This window comes from Magallana gigas, chromosome 7 (genome assembly GCF_963853765.1).
Source record: "Magallana gigas chromosome 7, xbMagGiga1.1, whole genome shotgun sequence".
In the NCBI taxonomy this organism is placed as follows: domain Eukaryota; kingdom Metazoa; phylum Mollusca; class Bivalvia; order Ostreida; family Ostreidae; genus Magallana; species Magallana gigas.
Genome location: NC_088859.1, coordinates 2,340,849 through 2,362,914, shown reverse-complemented (window position 1 = coordinate 2,362,914; position 22,066 = coordinate 2,340,849). Strand labels below are relative to the sequence as shown.

Sequence of the window (22,066 nt, the reverse complement as noted above, 5' to 3'; positions counted from 1 at the left end):
TTACATCAAAACTTTTTCAGTTATTTCATTTTTGAATAAGCTTCTGCCATAGTTCTACTCTTCATACATTGTCAAAAGCAGCATTGAAATCTACAATACATTTTCTATTTTAACATCAAAGACAATTCAAACAAAGAATGTAAAGTAAATATATTATCCATAGTAGAATAATTCGATCTGAAACCACTTTGATTCTCATTCAAAATATTTTGTTCATCGGCATATATATTTAATCGTTTAGACAATAGAGTGTAAATAATATACCCATGCAACTAAGACAATGACAATAAACTTTATTCTCATAACTGAATTTACAGTGTACAGAAAATACGTATGTACAGTAAGTACAAACTGCAGTATAATAGATGAAGATCATTGGTACGTACAGGCATGATAAAGGGATAACAAAGTTAACCAAAAGAGCTAACTCTCTCAAATATAGTATCTAATAGTTTACAAAATATTAGTAAGTTGGTTTAAACAGTGTTTCAAATTTTACAACATTTGGATTTGTTATGAAATATTTTGGTAAACATATACCCCTTGAATTGGATTTATATACATCAGTACATTTGAAAAGATTGGGAAATTCATCCCCAATGTCATTGCACATAATTTACGAATTCTGTTTTCTGTAGGAATATTAAACCATCTACCTATCTCAATAGGTAATTTAGCATTACGTGTTCTAAACTTGCAATATTTCTTGTTGGCAAAACCTATAAATACTTTTCAAAATCCATTGTTTTAAAAATCCTATAATTTAAACCTTTTGAAGAATTCTGTACCTCGCTATACCATGATTGTTTAAATCGTGTTATCATACATGTACCATGTTAATCCACATTGATTTTTAAAAGATATTCTTAATAGCTTCGCACCATGGGTTATTTAAATTCTTCAATACATTAAAAAGTTTTGATGACATTTTTGAGTTCTGGAATAAAGTAATTTACCCCAGAAGGAAATCATAAGAAGAGTAATAGGTCTATAATTTTCTGGGAGATTATCATTTCCCTTGATTTTATAAATGGGCAAGATATTACCCACAATCCAAGCTTCATGTAATATTGCAATTTTAAACACATATCTCATATAAATGGGCAATATAGAACCTTTTTAACAAGAGCTTGGACTTTCAGTAGGATGAAACGATCTATTTCTTGTGTCAAAACAAGTTAAAACGATGCTAATTTCAAGCGAAATATACACCGATTGCGTAGTCTTCGCTCAAGAGCCAGACTAATCCTGTTGATAAGATTTCAAAGAGCCATGGCTGAGTGGCCTACAATGAAACAGACAGACCTACGTCACATTGCTGTTTAACTCAACTACCCAAAGTCCAAACTCTTGTTAAAATGGTTCTAAGACTGGCTAAAGATTTGATATACATGTATTCAGTATAAATACAGTCACTTCCAGGACTATTGTTATTTTTACAATTGGCTTTAGCTTGTTTTACTTCTTCAGTTCTAACAACATCCAAATACTAGTATTCATCTGTACCTGAATCCATACGTGGTACAAATTCATTTCTTTCTACGCCACCCTTATTTATATTTTTAAAATAATCATAAAATTCATTAAATTAACGTTACACTTTTTATTATTTACTTTTTTATTATTTATTTTTTTGGAAGGAACAAGATAATTCTTCTGGATTTGCATTCATTGTTTGCGGAAGATACACTTTTTTGTTTTATTATATACCTTGATCTCTAATGGTTATCTTTGATTCTACCATTCCCTAGCATATTTTTCCTCTTTATAGCAATGCTTTTTTTATCGAGATACATTAATAAAAATATATGTTTTTATAAGACCAGTATTAGAATATGGGTATATAATATGGGATAATTGCTGTGACAGGGAATCAACTTTATTAGAGGATGTTCAAATTACAGCAGCTAGGATAATTACAGGTCTAAGAACTAACTCCTCCAGATCAAATTTGTATTATGAACTAAGGTGGGATAAGTTGTCAGAAAGAAGGAAAGTCCATAAATTAATCTTGTTTTATAAGATGGTTAATGGTATGGTGCCAGATTACTTAGTACTTATTAAAACTTTTAGAACCCTGTATCCCACCTGAAACCACTTATCCCTTGAGAAATCATGATGGTCTTACTTTTGCCATTCCTCAAGCCAGAACTACATCTTACTTAAAAGTTTTATACCCTCTACAATTAAGTTGTGGAATGTACTACCTTTCGACATCAGAAGTCTCCCATCATTGTCTTCTTTTTTAAGTTCCATCAAAAAGCAATTTTTCAAAACTCCAAAATAACTTTTTAATTTTGGGAATCGCAGAAAAAATATTATACATTGTCAATTAATTAAGAAACAATCCTAGTAGTTTAAATGGTGACCTTTTTGATGATTTTATTCGTGAAAATTCAATCTTTGAAAATTGTGGATATCATACAGAAAATGCATATCATTTTTTCTTTGTTTGTCCTAAATATAATGAGGAAAGAAACAGTCTATTTTATCAAATATCAATGTTAGACTTGCAAAAACCAGTAACTTTAGATTTGTTGTTATTTGGAGATGATGACATATCATATGAGGAAAATACTGTACTATTTAAATTAGTTCATAACTACATTTTAAAATCTAAGAGATTTAATTAAAATTATCATAACTATAGCTATATATATATATTTAAAGCATGTATATAAAAGTAGTATACTTATTCTGTAATTATACTATGTAAGTTTTAGATTTGTTTTTCTCTTCATCTTTCCACAAACCGGTTTTTGCCAACCCTTTTTTTTTGCCCATTTTTTGAAGAAGGAAAGAAAATCAGGTTTTTGACAAATCCTATTTAAGTCAAGGTAAATGCTGAAATAACGTTTAACTGCACAAATTTGTATTTTCACCAGAAAGTCGGCAATTCCGTTAGATTAGAGCTGTATATGTGCAAGCCGATGTTCGATGTTCACGTGTTTTCGTTTTGTGGTTTAGGTAGAATAAGGCCAATGTAAAACCTTCTGATTACGTTTATGTCTATGATATAAGAATCTATTATTTGAATATTGTAGAATGAACCTGAAAAAAAGACTTTTGATTTGTATGTTTCATATTTAGTGTGTTTTGTTAGTCTGCGAATCTGAAAGTTATAACGATTGAAGTCTTTAGTGCACTGAATCCCAAAAGTAATTAAAGGGTACCTGCAGTGCCGGTCAATTTTTGATATAATGAAGATCTATGAGTAAAAACATCATCCTGAAAATTTTACAGCGATCGCATAAGTAGTTTTCGAGATATTTGGGGAAAACTCGATTTCACACCTGAACGAGTTTTGAATCAAGCCGTTTTGGCGCGAGATGAACTGTGACGTCACGGGGTCAACGCGACTGTATTAGAAACAGGAATATCGTATGAAAACTGTTCGTTTTCTTGCATTGTTTTATCGATATGTGAACATTTTTTTCTGTTGTTTTATTTCCTTATCAACCCTGGATGACGAAATATACTGTTGTTTGAGTTTAAACCCGTCTTTTATCGAACAAAAATGCCGAATTCGGAAAATTGTTTGCTTCATGAATTTAGTCAAAAGTGTTTGCATTTTGCATATAAATTCACAGCATATGTAGCAAAATGGCAATTAATCAAACTTTTGTTTTAAGAAACATATTTTGTTAATATTGTCATTCTTTCGAATGATTTTTCCGTGACATTATTAACTGATTAATAATATTGATAATACATATTTCGTAAAAGGTAACGCGGGGACTATTCCTCGTATAAGGCATAAAATTACAAATGATTTCGCCCGATTATTCGATAATAGGATTTACAGTCAAGTCGTACACAGACCAACTCGTATACAGGTCAACTCGTATACAAAATTTTCCGCATAAAAAAACGAAAGTCAACTCGTATACAAAAAATTCCCGTATACTAAATCGACAGGAAACACACAGGTGTCGTACCATGTTGAAAAATGTTTGGGAAATGACATTTAAAAGCGGAAAGTTGGATATATTTTTTTCAAAAAAAATAACGAGGACGTATCTTAATTAGCCTTGCCTTTGAGAAGTCATCCGTTTGGACGTGCTTGTTGTTTGAACAATTATTGTTTTGATGTGTAGAAATAATTACCAAATAATAATGATTGGATTGACACAATTAATTATCGTTAATTTTTTTGTTGTAATTTCACATCGTTACCGAGTTTAATCACAATGCACAATCATACATCTATGAATTTTGCAATCTTTGTAATGGTTGATGACATCCATTTTATTCTTATATGTAATTTAAACATATTTTATTGAGTAATCAAGTGGATTAGGCAACAGGCAAAGCCTATATAAACCCTCTCCAAAATATGTTTTGTTACGGGATTTTTTTGTATACGAGTTGACTTTCGTTTTTTTATGCGGCAATTTTGTATACGAGTTGACCTGTATACGAGTTGGTCTGTGTACGACTTGACCGGACACCGATAATAGTGATATAGGACTAATAACAATCAAAATAGTATGCATTCTTTAACAAACAAACACGGGATTATAAACGGATCAAGGCGAAAGTCCAAGATGGCTGCATGATTAAGTCTGTCTCGTATTCTTTTAAAAATACGATAATGGAATTTCATTTTACATTTATTTACATCCTTTGTCAAAATGTTCAAGTTTATTCAGATTTCATAATGATTCGCTGTCAGTATAACAACTGAAGTAACATGGAGTTAAAGCGTTAACTAATTGCTGATAAATAAGAAATTAAGACCAACGTAAATGTAATTACTTCCGAAATAATTACTTGATCACATAAAAAAGGTTTAAATTGCTGAATTGTAAATTTGGTCATTATTTCAGTGATTAGATTAGTAACAATAAAGGCATTTACTTCGAACATTAGTTTTACTATTTGATAGTCTTTAATCGCTGATTGACGGACTATATACATGAATTAGCTTACGAATGCTTGATTCACACAGTCTAATTCATTTTTCTTTTTTATTGTTTAACAATTGAGTAGCTAATTATACACAATTCAATTTACCAGTCCAAAGGTGTCAAACCCTCTCTTTGTTCACCAGACTCGTGTACCATGTGTATACATACCCCAGATACACGTGTGTCTGGAGCAGTGGCTTCGTTAGCTTACCTGTTTACCTGTGTCATTGTCTCGGATCACTCGTGTGTGAAAGGATATTATGTAATCACAGAATGAATAATGAACCTAAATCTGCCCATGCAAGCGTTTTTAGATATCGTATTCATCGGTAAAAGGGCGACGAGAATAGCAAATTTTAAAATCCTTTAAAAATAAATCTGACTGTAATAAAATAAATACGGATACAAATTTCTAAATCTACAATACTTAAAATAAATAGATACGTCAAAACATCAGACCTATATTAATCATTTTGGCTGAAAAATTGAATTTAATTTGTATAGCTTTGTAAAGAAATTTCCCTCGTGTTGACCTCGTGACGTCACTTCCGCTGAAGCTTCGTTATCGCCTAATTCTGTTTTCTCTTGATTAGATTTCCCAAAGCAGGTAAAAATAGCCACTTTGAAGCGGCGTAACTCCGTTATTTTTGCATCGATTTCGATGCTGTTTTTTGCATTACATTTTGGTAATTAAACTCTTTGACATATGTTTCACATCGGCTTGGCTGCAGGTGCCCTTTAAATATCTTTTTTACAGTGATTAAGGGTGTGTGTAAATGATATGACATTGATGTTTTAGTGGTATTTATTAATTTGTGCAATGGTATTTACTATGACTGTACATGGTAGTAATCTGTGAAATCATTGTGCTGCAGGGTGTAAGAGGCAAAGTATTATGAGTTGGTAGGTTTTTATTCCGAGAAATAAAAAAAGGTTAATTTGAAACCCCTTATATACTAGAAATCTTATTCAGTTTTGCACTTTACAACAAATGCATGTATGGTTAACCTAAAAATGTGATGTTGATTTTAATGTAAATAAAGAACTTATCAAGAGTTGAAAAACATGGAGATGAAAAAATTAACATTGATTATTGAGATTAAATCGTAGAGTTGATCATTGAGATTAAATCGTAGAGTTGAGCATCCAATGGTAAATGGAACAAACAAAGAGATGAGCATTCTGGAGATGAACTTTCAAAAGAGAGGAATTTAATGCAAATCAAGGACATATGGGACTAGAACAGTTATTTTTCTGACATACATCAATATAATGAAGGGTGTATTGATATGTGTATGTTCAGTTTATCAACTTATTATGAGAAAATTTCGTTTTTAAAATTGAAACCAATATATGCCAAAGAGATATATATCACCTTCTTGTTCTATTGATAGGAAGAAACAACAAAAAGGTACTTGTGGTAGCAGTGATGTTGAAAAAAGTGTGGTTGGTATTTTCACCAAGGTTCTAATACATTTCCAAAATGGAGTCTAGGAAGGCAGTGTGTTTCAAATGCACTCATCAGTATTTTGTACAAGTATCTCAATTTAAAGGAAGTTCTGGATTGGACTTCAGGAGATATAGATTTCATTTTGAAAAATGGGGATGAGTCGTGTCAGCACGTTTGTCAGTATGCTTCACGTGTTTTTTTTAAATCCATGTGATCTGCCAAATTATTTTTGTTTTAAAAACACATTGCTACGATGCTCTCTCAGGCAATATAAGTGAATCATTTGTGGAAAATGGTCCTTTTCTGTCCCTAGAGTCGTCTATATCTATGTGTTTTATTGAATCGTCTTGAACATGTATCTTTATTTGTAAAGAAACGTTCTTATCCTGCTGGAATATTTCTAACTTATGGGTCAATGTCAAAGCAAAGTTCTTTGAAATTCTTTTCATTCTATTGTCCATTATTTAAGCAGGGCCCCTTGAGATGGTGACTATTTCAATGCTGTCTAGTTATTAACGTACATTGCACAATTACAAACATACTACTGAAAATAAATTTATGCAAGTTCAACTCCCATGAGTACTTTCAGTACTTTGATTATGACTTAAGTTTCTCTTTTTTATGAATCATCCAGCAACACTATTTGGGAATCCGTGTAAACTAGAACTGAATAAACCGGACAAGTGATTTAGATCAAGTCTTATTTTCATCTGTTATGAGAAGAAGAAATAGAAAGTATGTAACATCATAATAAATATAACAAGAGCAGTGTGCTTGTGGATCATGGATTCGCCGCCTTTGGCCTATAATCAGCAAAAGACAATTCCACACAATAAATTCTTAGAGAAAACAGTTCCAGAAGATGCATAAAGCATCCTTTCAGTTTGGTGTAAATCATAGCTGTAATCAATAAGTTATAACAATATTTGCACATTTCAAATATTTATTCAATTAGAATTTCTTTATTGACCAATTAATGGCCCTCAAGGGGCAACATGAAGATTATACAAAAAACATTCAATAAACATATAGAAGAGGGAAAGAGTTGGATGATTGAAAGAGCCAGGAACATTTAATTAGTATATATATGTATATGTTTTCATACTCAATACATTAAACACCCATACGTACATATGCCAAAATACATATAAATCTTACATAGTTTATCATAGGACTAAAAAAAATATTTTACTCAGTAATACAAATTATTTAGGCATTAATGCCTTTTGTAAAAACGCATGTATATTGTAAAAATTAGAAGGGGTTAGGATCTTGTTTTGAAATACAGTTATGACTTATTAAGCATTTGGTAAACAATGGTAAATGAGAAAGAATTTGAAACAGAAACGTTTTATTTTTTATTTTGTTTTTTTTTTTTCATTTTTTTTAAGGGGGGGGGGGGTCAAATGCCTCATTCGTCTCTAAGTAGTACATAAGCCGCTAACGCATTTGAATTTTTAGTAGGCCTAAATATAGATATTATTACTTCCTTCAAAGTGATGAATCACAACAATAGATATATGAGCTGCAGAGTGCAAAGTTATTACAAATTAACCAGACCAGGGACGTACATATGCGAGATTATATAATCATTTCCTTATCGTCTTGATATTAGCATGAAAGAGCAAACGAATGCATCTCACGTGGGTTTATGTGTGATGTCCAGTAATCTCTTGAAATAGACTAGGTTAACGTGTAAAAGTGGGCTGGTACCAACTTTCGCAATACTCTGTAAAACGTTAAAAATAAAAAGTCACGAGGTGTAACAAACACACGTGATTCTTTACATAAATACCCGGAAGATTTCGTATATCGGTAAACCTTAAACAGAATCTCGGAAATGCAGTCTCTCATTCTGTCGATTGTCGGGCTCTCTGTCCTCTGTCACCTGTCGTGGGCCCGGGGGTGCTGCGTCCCTAAACAGTGGGCCGGGGACATGGGCTTTATGGTAGGCACCAACAGGAACGGCAAGGGTGGATACCAGGCGGTGAGTGTACTGATTATTGACCCCATGTTTACTTACAGGCACGTAGCATCATGAGGGGCCTCCCCCCCCCCTCCCCCCCCCTTTTTTTTTGCGTAGCAAAGAATTTTCTTAAAGTTACATACAAAAAATTGAATTAAAATGGAATTGCCCCCCCCCCCCCACTTTTCTGTGACCATGTAAAAATTGAATTGAGAATAAGGAAATAAACACTGAAATGATAAAAGAAATCAAATTAAATATGTTCATTTTGCTATTCTTTGCGACTAACTTTTGATTAAGTTTCACTGATGTTAGAGTTTAAATAAACGGATATGGTACACATATATTATATTTACCAAACAAAAGAAATCTGACGACTTTACATTGAATTTTGACGTCAAGGCGGCGCATTGAAAACCGTCAAACTGGTGGAAATCTCAGAAGGAGACATTTTAAGGCCATGCAATTGCTTAATAAACTATACTTTGACAATACAAGGTATATAAAGCTTTATGCAGCTCATCATATTTTTTTTCACTGATTGTTAAGCCCCCCTTCGAAGAAGGGAGGGCATATTGCTTTGCTGCTGTCTGTCGGTCTGTCGGTCGGTCCACCAACAATTTCCATTCATTTTCTTTCCAGAGGATGAACATATTGAAATTGAAAAATTCCAAATATTTGCAGTTTCCGCTCATTTTCTTTGTGGATATTTCCAAGGGGAGGGGGGGGCGGGGAGGGGGCATAAGTGTTTTACAAACATCTCGTTTAACTAGAATTAGGCCAAAGGGATTAATTATCAAGTACTTTTGACACACTAACTGTTGTCAACAGTTCTAAAATATATAAAAAAAAAATGACTGCAGGAGACATTCACAGTAAGGCCTAAAAAAAAAATAGGTTTGTTTCCGCTTTCAGGCTGAAAAAAATTAAGGTCGGTAGGTCGGCTTTTTTTTTTTTTTTTAATCTTTTTTTTTTCCTCTCCATCTGTTCAGTTGTGGTTATTAAACCATTTATCTATTAAACTGGGTAAGATAAAAAACAACCAAGTATTTGTTGTCATTTTTTAAATGATCTGATGAACTTTTTCCCCGGCTGCCGGCTGATGGGAACATTTCTCGAGCTCAACTGGCACGACATGTGCTGCCATTTGTAAATAACAAACATCTACACAACACTGATGACATAGGTTTTATAAATTTTTTAATCGGATAAAAACGAAATTTTAACAAAAAACGGATAAAAACGGAAATTTACGAAAAAACTCAAAAAAAAAATTTGGGTCGGTGGGTTTAAGTTAGGGTCGGTCGGGAAAGCGGAAACAAACCTATTTTTTTTTTAGGCCTAATTAGACTTTCAGGTAAAAATAACTCGATTTTTTTCCCTAAAAAAACAAGAATGAGAGAAAATGTAAATGATGACATCTTGAAATGAAAACAAAAGATGAGAAATAAAGAATAATTCTTATTTCCGTTCATTTGTAAGGTGTTTAAAACACAGGAGCAATAAGAAGCGTTAAAATGATGCTGCGAAAAGTTTTCGGTTGCGCCAGGTCACTGGTCGAAGGCACGTTGGTCAGTTTACCAGGAATGATCTATTCATGCCACGGACAAGAAACTTTTCACATTGATAATCTCTATCCTGATTTACGTTTTGGTGAAATTTCAAGAGATTATCTTTTTTACTAAAAGAATAAGAGAAAATGTCTCAATAATTTCCGAACAACCCTCGTATATTATAATTATATAGTTTTCACTATATATATATATATATATATATATATATATATATATATATATATATATATATATATATATATATATATATATATATATATATATATATATATATATATATATATACATATATCTGAATACAAGTAGTTATAGCTGGCTTAGCTTGCATTGCATAGATCTATGAAGACAAAGTCAGACAAAGTCAATAAATATACAAATAGTTCACACAGATTTCTTTAAGATCAAAATCCAGTTGGTAAAAGGTGCCGAAATTTAAGATATAAACAAATTCTTGCAAAGATAACAATAGCTTTGTTTGATAAGGTGTATTGGGGCTTAATTTTGGGAAAATCAATGGAAAATCTTGTTTTTTCCTAGTTTTTTCTATTTTTTAAATGGAAAATTAAGAAAATAAGTAACAAATGACAGGGTTTTGGCCATTTCTAGCTATTAAAATTTATCTATTATGCCAACAGTCTCTCCTAAAACAGTATTAAACAAGTTTTAGACCCCCTCTTTCTAATGATGTCAAATTAAAGAGATATGTGTATAGGGATCTGAATAGGTATCCAAAATACTTTAATTTCCAATTATTTAATTAATATAGAGTATCAAGAAATTTTTCAATTTTCAACATAATTTTTTAAAGCAGTAAAGTACGGGAAAAAATGTTACAAATCAATTTTGACATTATAATAACCTCACTAGAATTAAAACAACTCTCAAAATTTATTTATTAGATCTTGACCTTGAACTTTTACAACTTTAATGTGACGAAAATTCATGCTCAGGTTCGACACAATCTTTTGAATAACTTATGATATAAATAACTTGAATTAGCTATATAGCTGAAAATTATTTGGCTTGATGAGAAGTTACATGGTTTTTGCAAATTTTAGTCAGATGCATGTTTGATGAAATTACAAAAATGATTTTTGCAAGAAATATATATAACAAAAAGTTGCAAGTTTTTGACTACTCATATTTGTTATATGGCCTATTCAAGAAGCAACCTGAATCAAAGATAAGTTTAACATGCAGGCACCTGATATTATATATTTTTCTCACAATGAAAATATATAAATGGATGTACGTGTATTTTCATCAATTCTGTAACTGTACACCACCATGTGTGCATCGGTGCTTGATTTCTTCACATGGTTTATTTCAAAGTCTGGGAAGGAGACATGCATGATTCGTGAATAAGTGAATCAGATATATTTTTAATAATATGCATGCATTGTAAAACTCAGATTTGAGGCAGTGTGAATTTAGAATGAGTGATTTAAAAGTAACTGACATCAAATTTCTTGATGGTATATAGTGGGGGTTTTATTTTTCACAGGGAATGGTGAAAATTTTCTATGATGCAAGGAACGGAAAATTTGCAGAATTCTCAAAGGGGGTAGTTGATGGACGACCATTTGAGGGTGGAGTGATCATGGATTTTGAAACAGTATGTATCAACAGAATTGAAGAAATTTTGATATTATATAGGCCTATACCATCCAATCCAGGTAAATATATGTATACTAATAAATTATTGAATAACCTTGTTAATCTAACTATTTATTCAAATAAAAAATATTAGTGAAAAGGATCACTACCTTTAGTGGTGTAGATTCCTTACTAAATGCAAGAAATTATAACATCCGCATAAAATCATGAAAAGCACCCCTCATTGATTGTAAAATCTCACTATTATTTTCTGAGATTTGAGAGCTGTAATAAAGAATTAAAAGTCTGTGTTCGCGATTTTATATTCTTGCGATTTGATACAAAACGGCGGGATCCTAAAGTTGAGTACTCATGTAAAAAAATGAATCTACAGTATTGATAAGGAAGTGGAAAACTCCATTGTTATCCAGAGTACCTTAAAGTTACCTAGCAATTGCATGTTTTGGTCAGCTCTGTTAAATATGGAGCTGTACATGAAAGTCTGCAATCCACAATCCTCAGCTGGCTTTGGAAGTGACTCCACCGTGCTCTGTTCAATAAATTTATTGTCGAGGATGTCGGAGTAGTTCCAAGTAGAAAGTCTGTGCCCTGTGAATCTAAGATGGCTGCATATGCTTTGTTTTTCAGGGAGTTCAGTACACGTTCATGGATGGACATTGTAACACTACCCGACTGAGTCAAAAGGAATTCAAGGAGGCCTGCATTCCAGGTAAAACTTACATACTGCAGTAATGTATATACCTGTGAACCAGGTAAGACTGATATATATATATACCTGTGTGCCAGGTAAGACTGATACATATACCTGTGTGCCAGGTAAGGCTGATAAATATACCTGTGAACCAGGTAAGGCTGATAAATATACCTGTGAACCAGGTAAGGCTGATAAATATACCTGTGAACCAGGTAAGGCTGATAAATATACCTGTGAACCAGGTAAGACTGATAAATATACCTGTGAACCAGGTAAGGCTGAGAAATATACCTGTGAACCAGGTAAGACTGATATATATATATACCTGTGTGCCAGGTAAGGCTGATAAATATACCTGTGAACCAGGTAAGACTGATAAATATACCTGTGAACCAGGTAAGGCTGATAAATATACCTGTGAACCAGGTAAGACTGATATATATATATACCTGTGTGCCAGGTAAGACTGATACATATACCTGTGTGCCAGGTAAGGCTGATAAATATACCTGTGAACCAGGTAAGGCTGATAAATATACCTGTGAACCAGGTAAGGCTGATAAATATACCTGTGAACCAGGTAAGACTGATAAATATACCTGTGAACCAGGTAAGGCTGATACATGTACCTGTGAACCAGGTAAGACTGATACATATACCTGTGAACCAGGTAAGACTGATACATATACCTGTGAACCAGGTAAGACTGATAAATATACCTGTGAACCAGGTAAGGCTGATAAATATACCTGTGTGCCAGGTAAGACTGATAAATATACCTGTGAACCAGGTAAGACTGATAAATATACCTGTGAACCAGGTAAGACTGATACATATACCTGTGAACCAGGTAAGACTGATAAATATACCTGTGAACCAGGTAAGGCTGATAGGTAAGGCTGATAAATATACCTGTGAACCAGGTAAGACTGATAAATATACCTCTTTGCCAGGTAAGACATATATATATTTATACCTGTGTATCAGGTAAGAATGGTAAATATACCCGGTACCAGGTTGGACTGTTATACCTGTGTTCACATACCCCAGAATCATCTTTTGCAAATTTAAATCAGCATGCTCATTTTGTAGAGAACACTTATCCACGATATTTAATGTATTTTTAGAGATTTTTAACAAACAGTACTCTCCTTCTCCAAAACAGTTCTGGTACTCACAGCTCATAAAGGTCTAATATGTGCCTCATCTCAAATTGTAAGAGTGATCATAATTTATAATGAAAGATAGAAAAAATTTGTTGAATGATTTACAATGGATCCAGTGCTAAATGATTAACCTTTATCTACCATATTCTATGATAAAACTCAAAGCCATTTATTTCTGATTACATAATGGGGGGGGGGGGGAGTGGGGGGATCAAATTAATGTTTCCCTGTCAGCTGATGATACATCTTCCCAAGTCAAGGGTTTCTGATCCGCATAGCTTCTCACAAGAAGCTATGCGGATCAGAAACCCTTGACTTGGGAAGATGCTGATGATAATGCTTTGAGATGGAATAAATAAATACATAGCAGCTTGTTGTGTACATTAGTGGAAGCCATGGCTGTGACAGAAACATGATTATATTAAGATTCTGTTTTTAGAGGAAGCCAAGGCGGTCAGTGATACACACATGGGGACAGCTGATGACAGCCTGGATGTCACCGTGTACCAGATGGCCCGCAAACGCATCGGAGGGAACAGCTACTTCACCATCACTAACAAGCTGTGTGTCCCTGTGGGGGAGACCATCACTGGGACCCTCCCCAGGAGTGGTAAGCACGAGTGGAAGGGGGATGCCGCTTATGGAACGAAAGTGTACGATTAGAAGGAATACAAAGTAAATGGAATGCTGGTATTATGTTGTGAAGATTATGCTAAATATGGTTTTACAGTACCGATCAGACCCAACCTAACACCAGAGTAAACCCCAACTAAACCGTGGGTTTATTTTATGTAATGATTGTTTCCTTGTACATGTACTATATATATCGGGATTCAGTAAATGAATGTTGCTTTAGGAATTCAGTTTATATACTGAAGATGATATATTTTTGCAGGTATGGGGTATATGTCCACTGTTGGGTACACAGGGATTGAACCAGGAATTAAAGACCCCAGGGTCTTTGACAAACCCAGGATATGCAGCAGCCAAGTAGAGGAGGTAAAATACACTAAAACATTGCTACAGGGAACAAGCTTATTATGAATTCATGCTTACAACAAAGTCAGTCTCCCAAGTCTGGAAATGTATGATAAGCAAACAAAATACAGCAGGATATGTTTATTACAGATACTCGTAGTTTGTCCCTGGCACTTTGCTAAAAGGATGTCTTGCAGTACATTTCACTAGTGACAATTTATTTCTGGGTTGTTCTGTTCTTGTCATTATTGCCCACTTTGTTATATCTTGAAAAACATTTTTAAAAATAAAAAATTTTACTTAATTAATTCACGTAAACTTTATCCATGTATCCGATTCAAATCTACCGGTAACCATAAAGGAAAAAACAGTCTCCTATGAATTGTTTACTTTACCAAATGTGTAATCAAAATGTAATACTTGTATTATGGTCTTATTAACAATCATGGACATTAATATCCATGGATTTTATGAAATTAAGGGGGTTTAGAATACTTGAATGGGTGAACAATAGTTTTTGTCACATTTTGTGAATTAATCAAACAACAAAATCAACAAATTAAATGAGTATTCAGTGAATAATGGTGAGACCACACTCCACAGTGGTTCCCTCACAATATTCCTGACAAGCAATGAGACCAATGTGTAAGTGAACTGACAATATGTCTCTTGTATTGCAGGGCTTTGTGGATCTTTACCTGAAGTTTGGATTTCTGAACCACGAAATGTCCAGTATTTTCTAATCATAAAGGAAAACTAAACCATATAGGATGAAATCTCATCACTTCCGTGAAACTTTAAATTTTGTGATCTGCACTTTTTTGTATTGACGATGTTCTTGTAACTTTAATATCTGATCATTCCTTCTAAATCCATATTGATTTGCATTCATATTTAGTCATAATATCTGAAGCCTTCTGGCGTTGAGTTGATGCTTCTGTACAATTTCTTTAGAGAAGAGGGGGCTTGTTTACCTCATTGTTTTGTGTGTTTTTTCTAATGGAAAAGTTTAACCTACTAGAATGTGTACTTTTTTAAAGTCTTTTCTGAATAAAATTAACCAAAACTGGGTAAAGGTTTGTTATTTTCGTCCTATTCTCCCCCAGATGTTGGATATACTTATGGAGATACTGAGGTATATTGGGATTTCAATATCACACCAAGATCTGAGGTCATGGTAACAGTTGCCATGCCAGCAGAAATGACCTGGACACAATAACTACAAAAAGCACATGACTTAAATTGATTTGAATTTTGATAATATACCAATTGATTAATAAATATATTTGGTAAATTAATTTGAATTTATCTTAGAACAAATAAATTTAAAGGTCTCCATTTACGATTTCAGATCACAAAAAATTAACTTCACGTTGAAAGCACCGATCATTTTCTTGGTCCGCGTAAGTCTATGTAAAGTCTATAGTATGTACCCAATGTTTCAAACAGTTCATAAACATAGTATAACCACGAATTGTGTGAACATTAATAGTTTACAATGTTTAAGAAATCGGCATTGGAAGTTTTGTCGAAAGAAATGATTACTGTCTTAGAAAGGAAATTAAATTAAAATATTTGTAACTGTTTTAAGAATAACAGTTTTAAATCGTAGTATGTGTTATCTAATCCCGTTTAAAATAATCTAGCATAATATTGAACTTAACTGGTCAGCGATAATCTCCGTCTGTATTCATCCAAAGACATTAGGCCAATAAGCCGTGTATGGAAGTTGCACGGTACGGTACGCTTTTTTGTCCGTCTGGAGGCGGGTCTTGCATAAATTATCTTGCACGCTTTTTGAACGGTACGGTTCGTTTTTGTGAACGGTACGGTTCGCTTTGTGAACGGTACGGTTCGTTTTGTGAACGGTACGATACGCTTTGTGAACGGTACGTTTCGTTTTGTGAACGGTACGGTTCGTTTCTTGCACGGAGCGGTACGGTTCGTTTTAAAGGTGTAGTAGCACGTTTCAGGGTCTGTAATTAAAAAAACACCAGGCTAGTGACTAATGCCTATTTTTTCCTTTCTAAGTAAGATAAAACTACAATGTACGTATGTTCTCGAAACTGATATATTGTCCTGGCAACAAGTCTATCATCTTTATTTTAAGAAATGGATTTATTAATTTTTCTTTTGATCGACGTATCAAAGGACAAACTGACCTGAAAACTTTCGTAGAGTGTAAACTCCGAAGGGTCATGTGAATGTAATGCAAGTGAATGAACAATGCATTGTTGTTTATTCCCAGTCCAGCAACTTCCAAACAAGATGCTCAAATGCCAAATTGTCCAAAAAATAAAATGTGGTAAAATGATATTTGCTTGAACACAGGGTTAAATTTTGACTTTGAAAAAGTTTGTGGTTTTAGTTAAAACATATCCTGATGTTTATCTATCCTATATCAGCCAATAAATTGAACCATTTATATGATTGTTAAATGTATTTGTTCGTTAAAAAATATACCTGTATGTATATGTTGCAACGTTTTTGTTTTTATGCCATGATTAGCAAAAACTAAAATCAATTGCAGCAGTATTGGAGGGCACAATAGAATGTTTTATTTTGCAATAGTAATTGGCTCAATTGTACGCACTTGAAAGGTCTTAAACCTAAAGGTAAAAACTGTTTTTCAATTAATACTTGCTTGAATAGTTAATTATTTTATTATTTCAGATTATTTTAAGTTTAATAACTATCAATGTGTCGTCTGAGAGATGCAGGTAACGTACATTTTTAATTTTTTTATGCATTTTTCAGAATGATATGCTTTTCTCTTGATACCATTTTTGGGAGTTGATTTTAATCAACTCTCCTATGCAGTCACTCAGACAAACCGAAAGTGAAACAGTGTTTGGACCTCAGCACAAATCATTGCTGCTGACAAGACTTAGTTCTTGAAAATAATTGATTAATTCGATGTAATGTATGCTAAAGCATTGTTTTTCAAGGAAACTTATTTATAAATACCTTGAAAATAGTCAAATTTTAAATGGTACGAACAATTTGAATATTTTTTGTATTCGTATGTATTACTACGCCAGAGTTCAATATAGTTTCGTCCAACTCGACGCTCGGCTGTCTCCGTAAATCCTTGTCGGAGATTTACGGTGTCAGCCGAGCGTTTGGTTGAACCAGACTAGAGTTCAATATTGCTTGGATCCATACAATTTTCGAGAAATATTTCTGTCACTGATACATAGTTTGATTGAACTAATTTTATCTTTTAATATGATTTAACATGATTCATATGGGGTTTTTTTCGACATTCGTGTCGAGAAAGTCCAAAAATTCATATTATAAAAATGTGCATAATTCAAATTAGAAACTACATGTACTTGTCATGCAAAATAAAATATCAATGATTTTAAAATAAATAAACATTGATAAAATCAACTCCCGTCAGTTCTTCAGTACTTTGATTTCTTCTTGACAATGTGATGCATATTTGTGAATATCCAATAGTGGTTCTCTTTTTGTAAAGTTTATTCTTATTATTAAAAGAAATTCATGCAATTTGTTACCTTCCGACAGGCGATAGTAACGTACATTTAAAATTTAGATGTAAAAAGTTTAGAATCCATTAATAATCATTGAAACAAAAGACAATTCAAATATGTCCATAATCTGCTGTTTGGAAAGCGACATAATAATAATATTTTTATCAATACGACAAACAGGAAAAAATCAAACGACGGGACATCAGCTGCCTCTGCTTAGTGAATTTGAGTGTAAGCGCTAGTATACTTATTGAATACAGATATGTGTTTCTGTGATGAAGTTTTTATTTTACCAGAGTCAACTACGCATTAGAGAACACTTAACACATAAACAAGTGCTATTGAACTTTTCTAATTATGTTTTTTTTGTCTTTATTCGAACCGATCTGGTAATATATTTCCGTATGAATTCAATTTCCCCAAAGAAATGCCAGGATATACTTATGCTTATAACAGTCGGAGAGGGGACTATCTCTCCCTTGACTCACCTACTTCCAGTCTCAAAAAGCATCATTCACACGCAGTTATTTTTTGCTGGGAGCCATTGAACCATTATTTTATTCAAAAGCCATAATAGCAGTCTCTTAAAATTGTATGGACGCAAACGTCCGTTAGCTTTTGCGTGGACTGGTATGCACGTTTTTCTCCGTTTGTATGGAGTACAGTTCTTTTTTCTGCACAATAATGAGATAGAAAGAAATGCACAGATGCAGATCGCTTTATTAAAGATTAAAAGTAAATAATTGACATAGTCACTATACTGATAATAATTGCATGTATTTTGTATCTCATTTTCATGTGATTGAAAAGGTATTGCACGATACAAAAGTAGAACACTTTTGGATTACTATGCTTAGCTAAGACCAAGTTTCCGTGATTTCAACTTTGATAAATTGCTCAAGGAAGTTCAACTTTCAACAATTATCGTATGTAATTAAACACTAAAGGCTGTTATTTATCAAAAAGATGAATTTAAGCTTATAGAAATATAGAAAAGCCTTTAAGCTATCAAATTGATTGATTTAAAGTGTGTGTAGCACAAATATACAGCAATACCGTTATATACATAGGACAGAATAACTTGAATTTGATTGCACTTTCTTTCCCTCTTAAAAGAGATGGTGTCTGCGCATGCTATAAAACTCCACTCAAATGTTTGCCTTCATTGGGACCATCCTGTAACCAATTCCAGCAACAAAGTGATCATAGTTTACAGATACTATGTCTTGGCTTGCGTCGTCCCTGAAAGGGCCTTAGTGGGGAGTGGCTGCTTTTCCTGTGACGTCATCACAGTTTGGTAGGATGGCGATGTCTGAACAGCCGTAGAATTCCTCCTGGGGACCGTGACCAATGCCTTCCCCACCCTTGTCTCTACCCCAGCTGTTACCTACAAAATAACAAAGTCAAGTGTGAGATTAACTCCAGCTATGTCGATAGAGTGATAACTAAACTGTAAAAAGGTGGGTGAGTTCATTGCTTCCTCTGAAGACGTAGTGATAGAGTTGGTATTAGTGTATTGCAATTGAACAATTACACCTTTATAGTAGGATGAATATTGCACCTTAAGATCACACTTGAATTTTTAATTGAGGATGGGACGTACTTAGTACATATGTGATAATAACAGATCAAACCATAATCTATTATTCAAATGTGCAAAAGAGACAGGGTTTAGAACACTGGAAGGGGGGTAATGCTCTCAGACATCGACTTTAATTGGGAAGAACGCGTGATTAACATGTTTGCAGTGAATTAATTTCGGGACGAAGTCTGAAACAAATTACAAACTACAGAAAAACAGGTTTACGGCGATTTTTTCTCGTACACAAATAAACGATTGTTTGCAGCGTCAATATATATATAGCATTTCATCTGTAAACTGGTCCTTATTTGGATATAAAACATAATATACATTTATACCTGTATGGTACTTCCACTGCAGTACACACTGAGTACACACCACTGTGGGTGGTATACGGAGGTTTAACGTCATCACCCCGTAGTCCCGCTCTCTCACGTAATGTCGCGTGCTGCCGTCCGCGAACTGAAGGAGGTTGGCGTCCAGGCAGGCTTGTGATGTTGGGGTGGAGGTGTCGTTGTGCTCACACAGTCGGAACTCAAAGTAGCCAAGGTGGTTCACCGTGAGGTCCACCTGCACGGCAATTATCTGTCCGGTGGGAAAATACCGGTAGCATCGGGATATGATGCCGGTGGCGTATTTCCCGCCAGCCTCGTTCTCGCGGGGATTCTGTTGGTACGGGTCTCCACATACACCACATCGTCCTCCATTAAGACCCCACTGGTTCTGTGGACCAAAAGAAAAATCCTTTGCTAAACTTGTATAATAACTCTTGCCATATACAACCATGTAACTGTGTCGTCTTGCAATCCCCCCCCCCAAAAAAAAATTAATGAAAAACTGAACCAAGATTTTTTTATGCCAATAATTTTCTGTAGTATTTTCAAATAGATGCCAAAAAAAATTTCCTTGAATTGAAACATTTCACTTTTAATTGCCAATTCCAGTAGACTCGAAACAAATTAAAAGCCAACCAATTTGTGTCATATTTTTTGTTTTCGTATTTTTGGTTCATTATTTTTAAGTTTGTTTATAATCTATCTATGTACTAGTGTATGATTTTCCGTAAGAGCTTTTAAAGCTTTGAAACGGAATATTGTCCTAAAACTTAAAAAAGTTATTTTCTTTCAAATTCCAATTTGAAAATATTTCAAATTGATTATGCAAATAAACCTTGTAAATATTTTACATTACGAACTTTTTAACCTAGATTACTAATCTCAATAAAACACTGGACAGATTACCAGTAAATGAATATTTTTATCGTTATAAAGAACTCACCCATGAGCCGCCGCACCACAACTGCATATCTTGGTAATTCTTTGGGGTGGGGAACCCGAACCGCCACATGGAGCTTCTAGAGGGGGGTAGGATCAGGCGTCCGTGGGCCTCAGCAAGGGACACCAACCCACCGGCAACAGTCAGGGCAAACAATACACTGATGGTCTCCATCGTCAGAGAGTCTGGTCTGGTTATAACTCCACAGATATCTACCTCTCTCTTTTATACAACTTTCTCTTCCTTGTCATCAAGGTACCCTGGTTACCCCCTGGGGTACTGGTCTTGGATGTCGTTAGACGAAAGGAATGCGGATCTGTCCGTCTAAGACAAACTGATAATTAATGGGGGAACGATCCTTTGCACTCTGTCGTGAGTCAGATCGGGAACATTTCTGGTTTTTATTCTGGGGGTTTTCGTCGTTCTTTCTGAAATTCTACATACTCTAAGATAACAAATAATTTTATCTTTGGGAAAAAATGCAAACTTGGATTTCTCCTGTTTATCATTCACTTTCGTCTGCACTATACAGTCCAGTATAGGTAAACAAGTACATGCAAGGCCATCTTTTAACAAAATGTTGAAAGACTGAAGGTATTGTTCTGAAACACAAGCTCTTAAACACATCAGTTTAACGATAATCTGTTTTTTTTAGATATGCGCTTTTTTATTCAATGTTTGAAGAAAAGAATTCCAATGTCAGACACAATGGACTCAAATCATAAAAAAACAAAGCACGCCCGAAATTTTCTTAGTGCATATTTAAAACTTTTTTCACCATTGCAATAAAGACATTCTTGTTAAATTCAAAATGTTAAGGTAGTTCAAACTAGGCATTCTTGAAATACTTTGCTTAAAGAATAGTTGTAGAACTAACAACAAAATATATATGTATGCATGCATATTAACAAGCTTTTTATCTGGTTATCACCTATCCGCAATATGCATCTTTTGACAACTCTGAAAATTTACAGCTCTTCATGGTTTTTACCTAAAAATTATCATTATTTTTTCGATTCACAAAATAGAACAAAACGGGTACATACCGATGAAATAGATAATGTTTAGATCCTCTCAAATTTACCTAAATTTATTGTAGTTTTATTGTTCCTCCCAAACTATCAATCAAGCTTGGTAAAACTGAGATCAATCTACAATTGAAAGATTAAAATCTAAATTTTACTCCGGTAAAGTCTTTATAAAAACACCTGATTGGTCTTTTTAGCTTTGAGTCTTTTAACTACTTCTAATATTCATAGATAAAAAGTCAATTTTAGAACAATTGTATATCGGTAGAAGGAATAGGAAGTAAATGGAATGCTGGTATTATGTTGTGAAGATTATGCTCAATGTCGTT

General features: G+C 33.7%; 2 protein-coding genes across 2 annotated transcripts; one reads left to right on the top strand and one right to left on the bottom strand.

The window, feature by feature from the left end:
* Positions 1-8,121: 8,121 nt before the first annotated feature.
* Positions 8,122-15,424, top strand: LOC105324922 (uncharacterized). Its single transcript, XM_011424173.4, has 6 exons — positions 8,122-8,347; positions 11,405-11,515; positions 12,145-12,226; positions 13,817-13,987; positions 14,273-14,376; positions 15,036-15,424. Exons 1-6 carry the CDS (start codon positions 8,201-8,203, stop codon positions 15,096-15,098), a joined length of 678 nt encoding a protein of 225 aa, XP_011422475.4. The 5' UTR covers positions 8,122-8,200; the 3' UTR covers positions 15,099-15,424.
* Positions 15,425-18,555: 3,131 nt separating this feature from the next.
* Positions 18,556-20,997, bottom strand: LOC105324920 (uncharacterized). The gene is made up of 3 exons (XM_011424171.4): positions 20,713-20,997; positions 19,773-20,157; positions 18,556-19,239 (listed from the first exon to the last, which is right to left on the bottom strand). Exons 1-3 carry the CDS (start codon positions 20,881-20,883, stop codon positions 19,106-19,108), a joined length of 690 nt encoding a protein of 229 aa, XP_011422473.2. The 5' UTR covers positions 20,884-20,997; the 3' UTR covers positions 18,556-19,105.
* Positions 20,998-22,066: the final 1,069 nt, after the last annotated feature.

Bases quoted from the DNA above. Each gene is read 5' to 3' on its own strand.
- LOC105324922 (XM_011424173.4), top strand. From the start codon at position 8,201: ATGCAGTCTCTCATTCTGTCGATTGTCGGGCTCTCTGTCCTCTGTCAC. The intron at 12,227-13,816 runs GTAAAACTTACA...TTCTGTTTTTAG, and splicing joins CAAGGAGGCCTGCATTCCAG to AGGAAGCCAAGGCGGTCAGT. The intron at 13,988-14,272 runs GTAAGCACGAGT...ATATTTTTGCAG, and splicing joins TGGGACCCTCCCCAGGAGTG to GTATGGGGTATATGTCCACT.
- LOC105324920 (XM_011424171.4), bottom strand. From the start codon at position 20,883: ATGGAGACCATCAGTGTATTGTTTGCCCTGACTGTTGCCGGTGGGTTG. The intron at 20,158-20,712 runs GTGAGTTCTTTA...TTTGGTCCACAG, and splicing joins TGTGGTGCGGCGGCTCATGG to AACCAGTGGGGTCTTAATGG. The intron at 19,240-19,772 runs GTATAAATGTAT...GTTATTTTGTAG, and splicing joins GCAGTGGAAGTACCATACAG to GTAACAGCTGGGGTAGAGAC.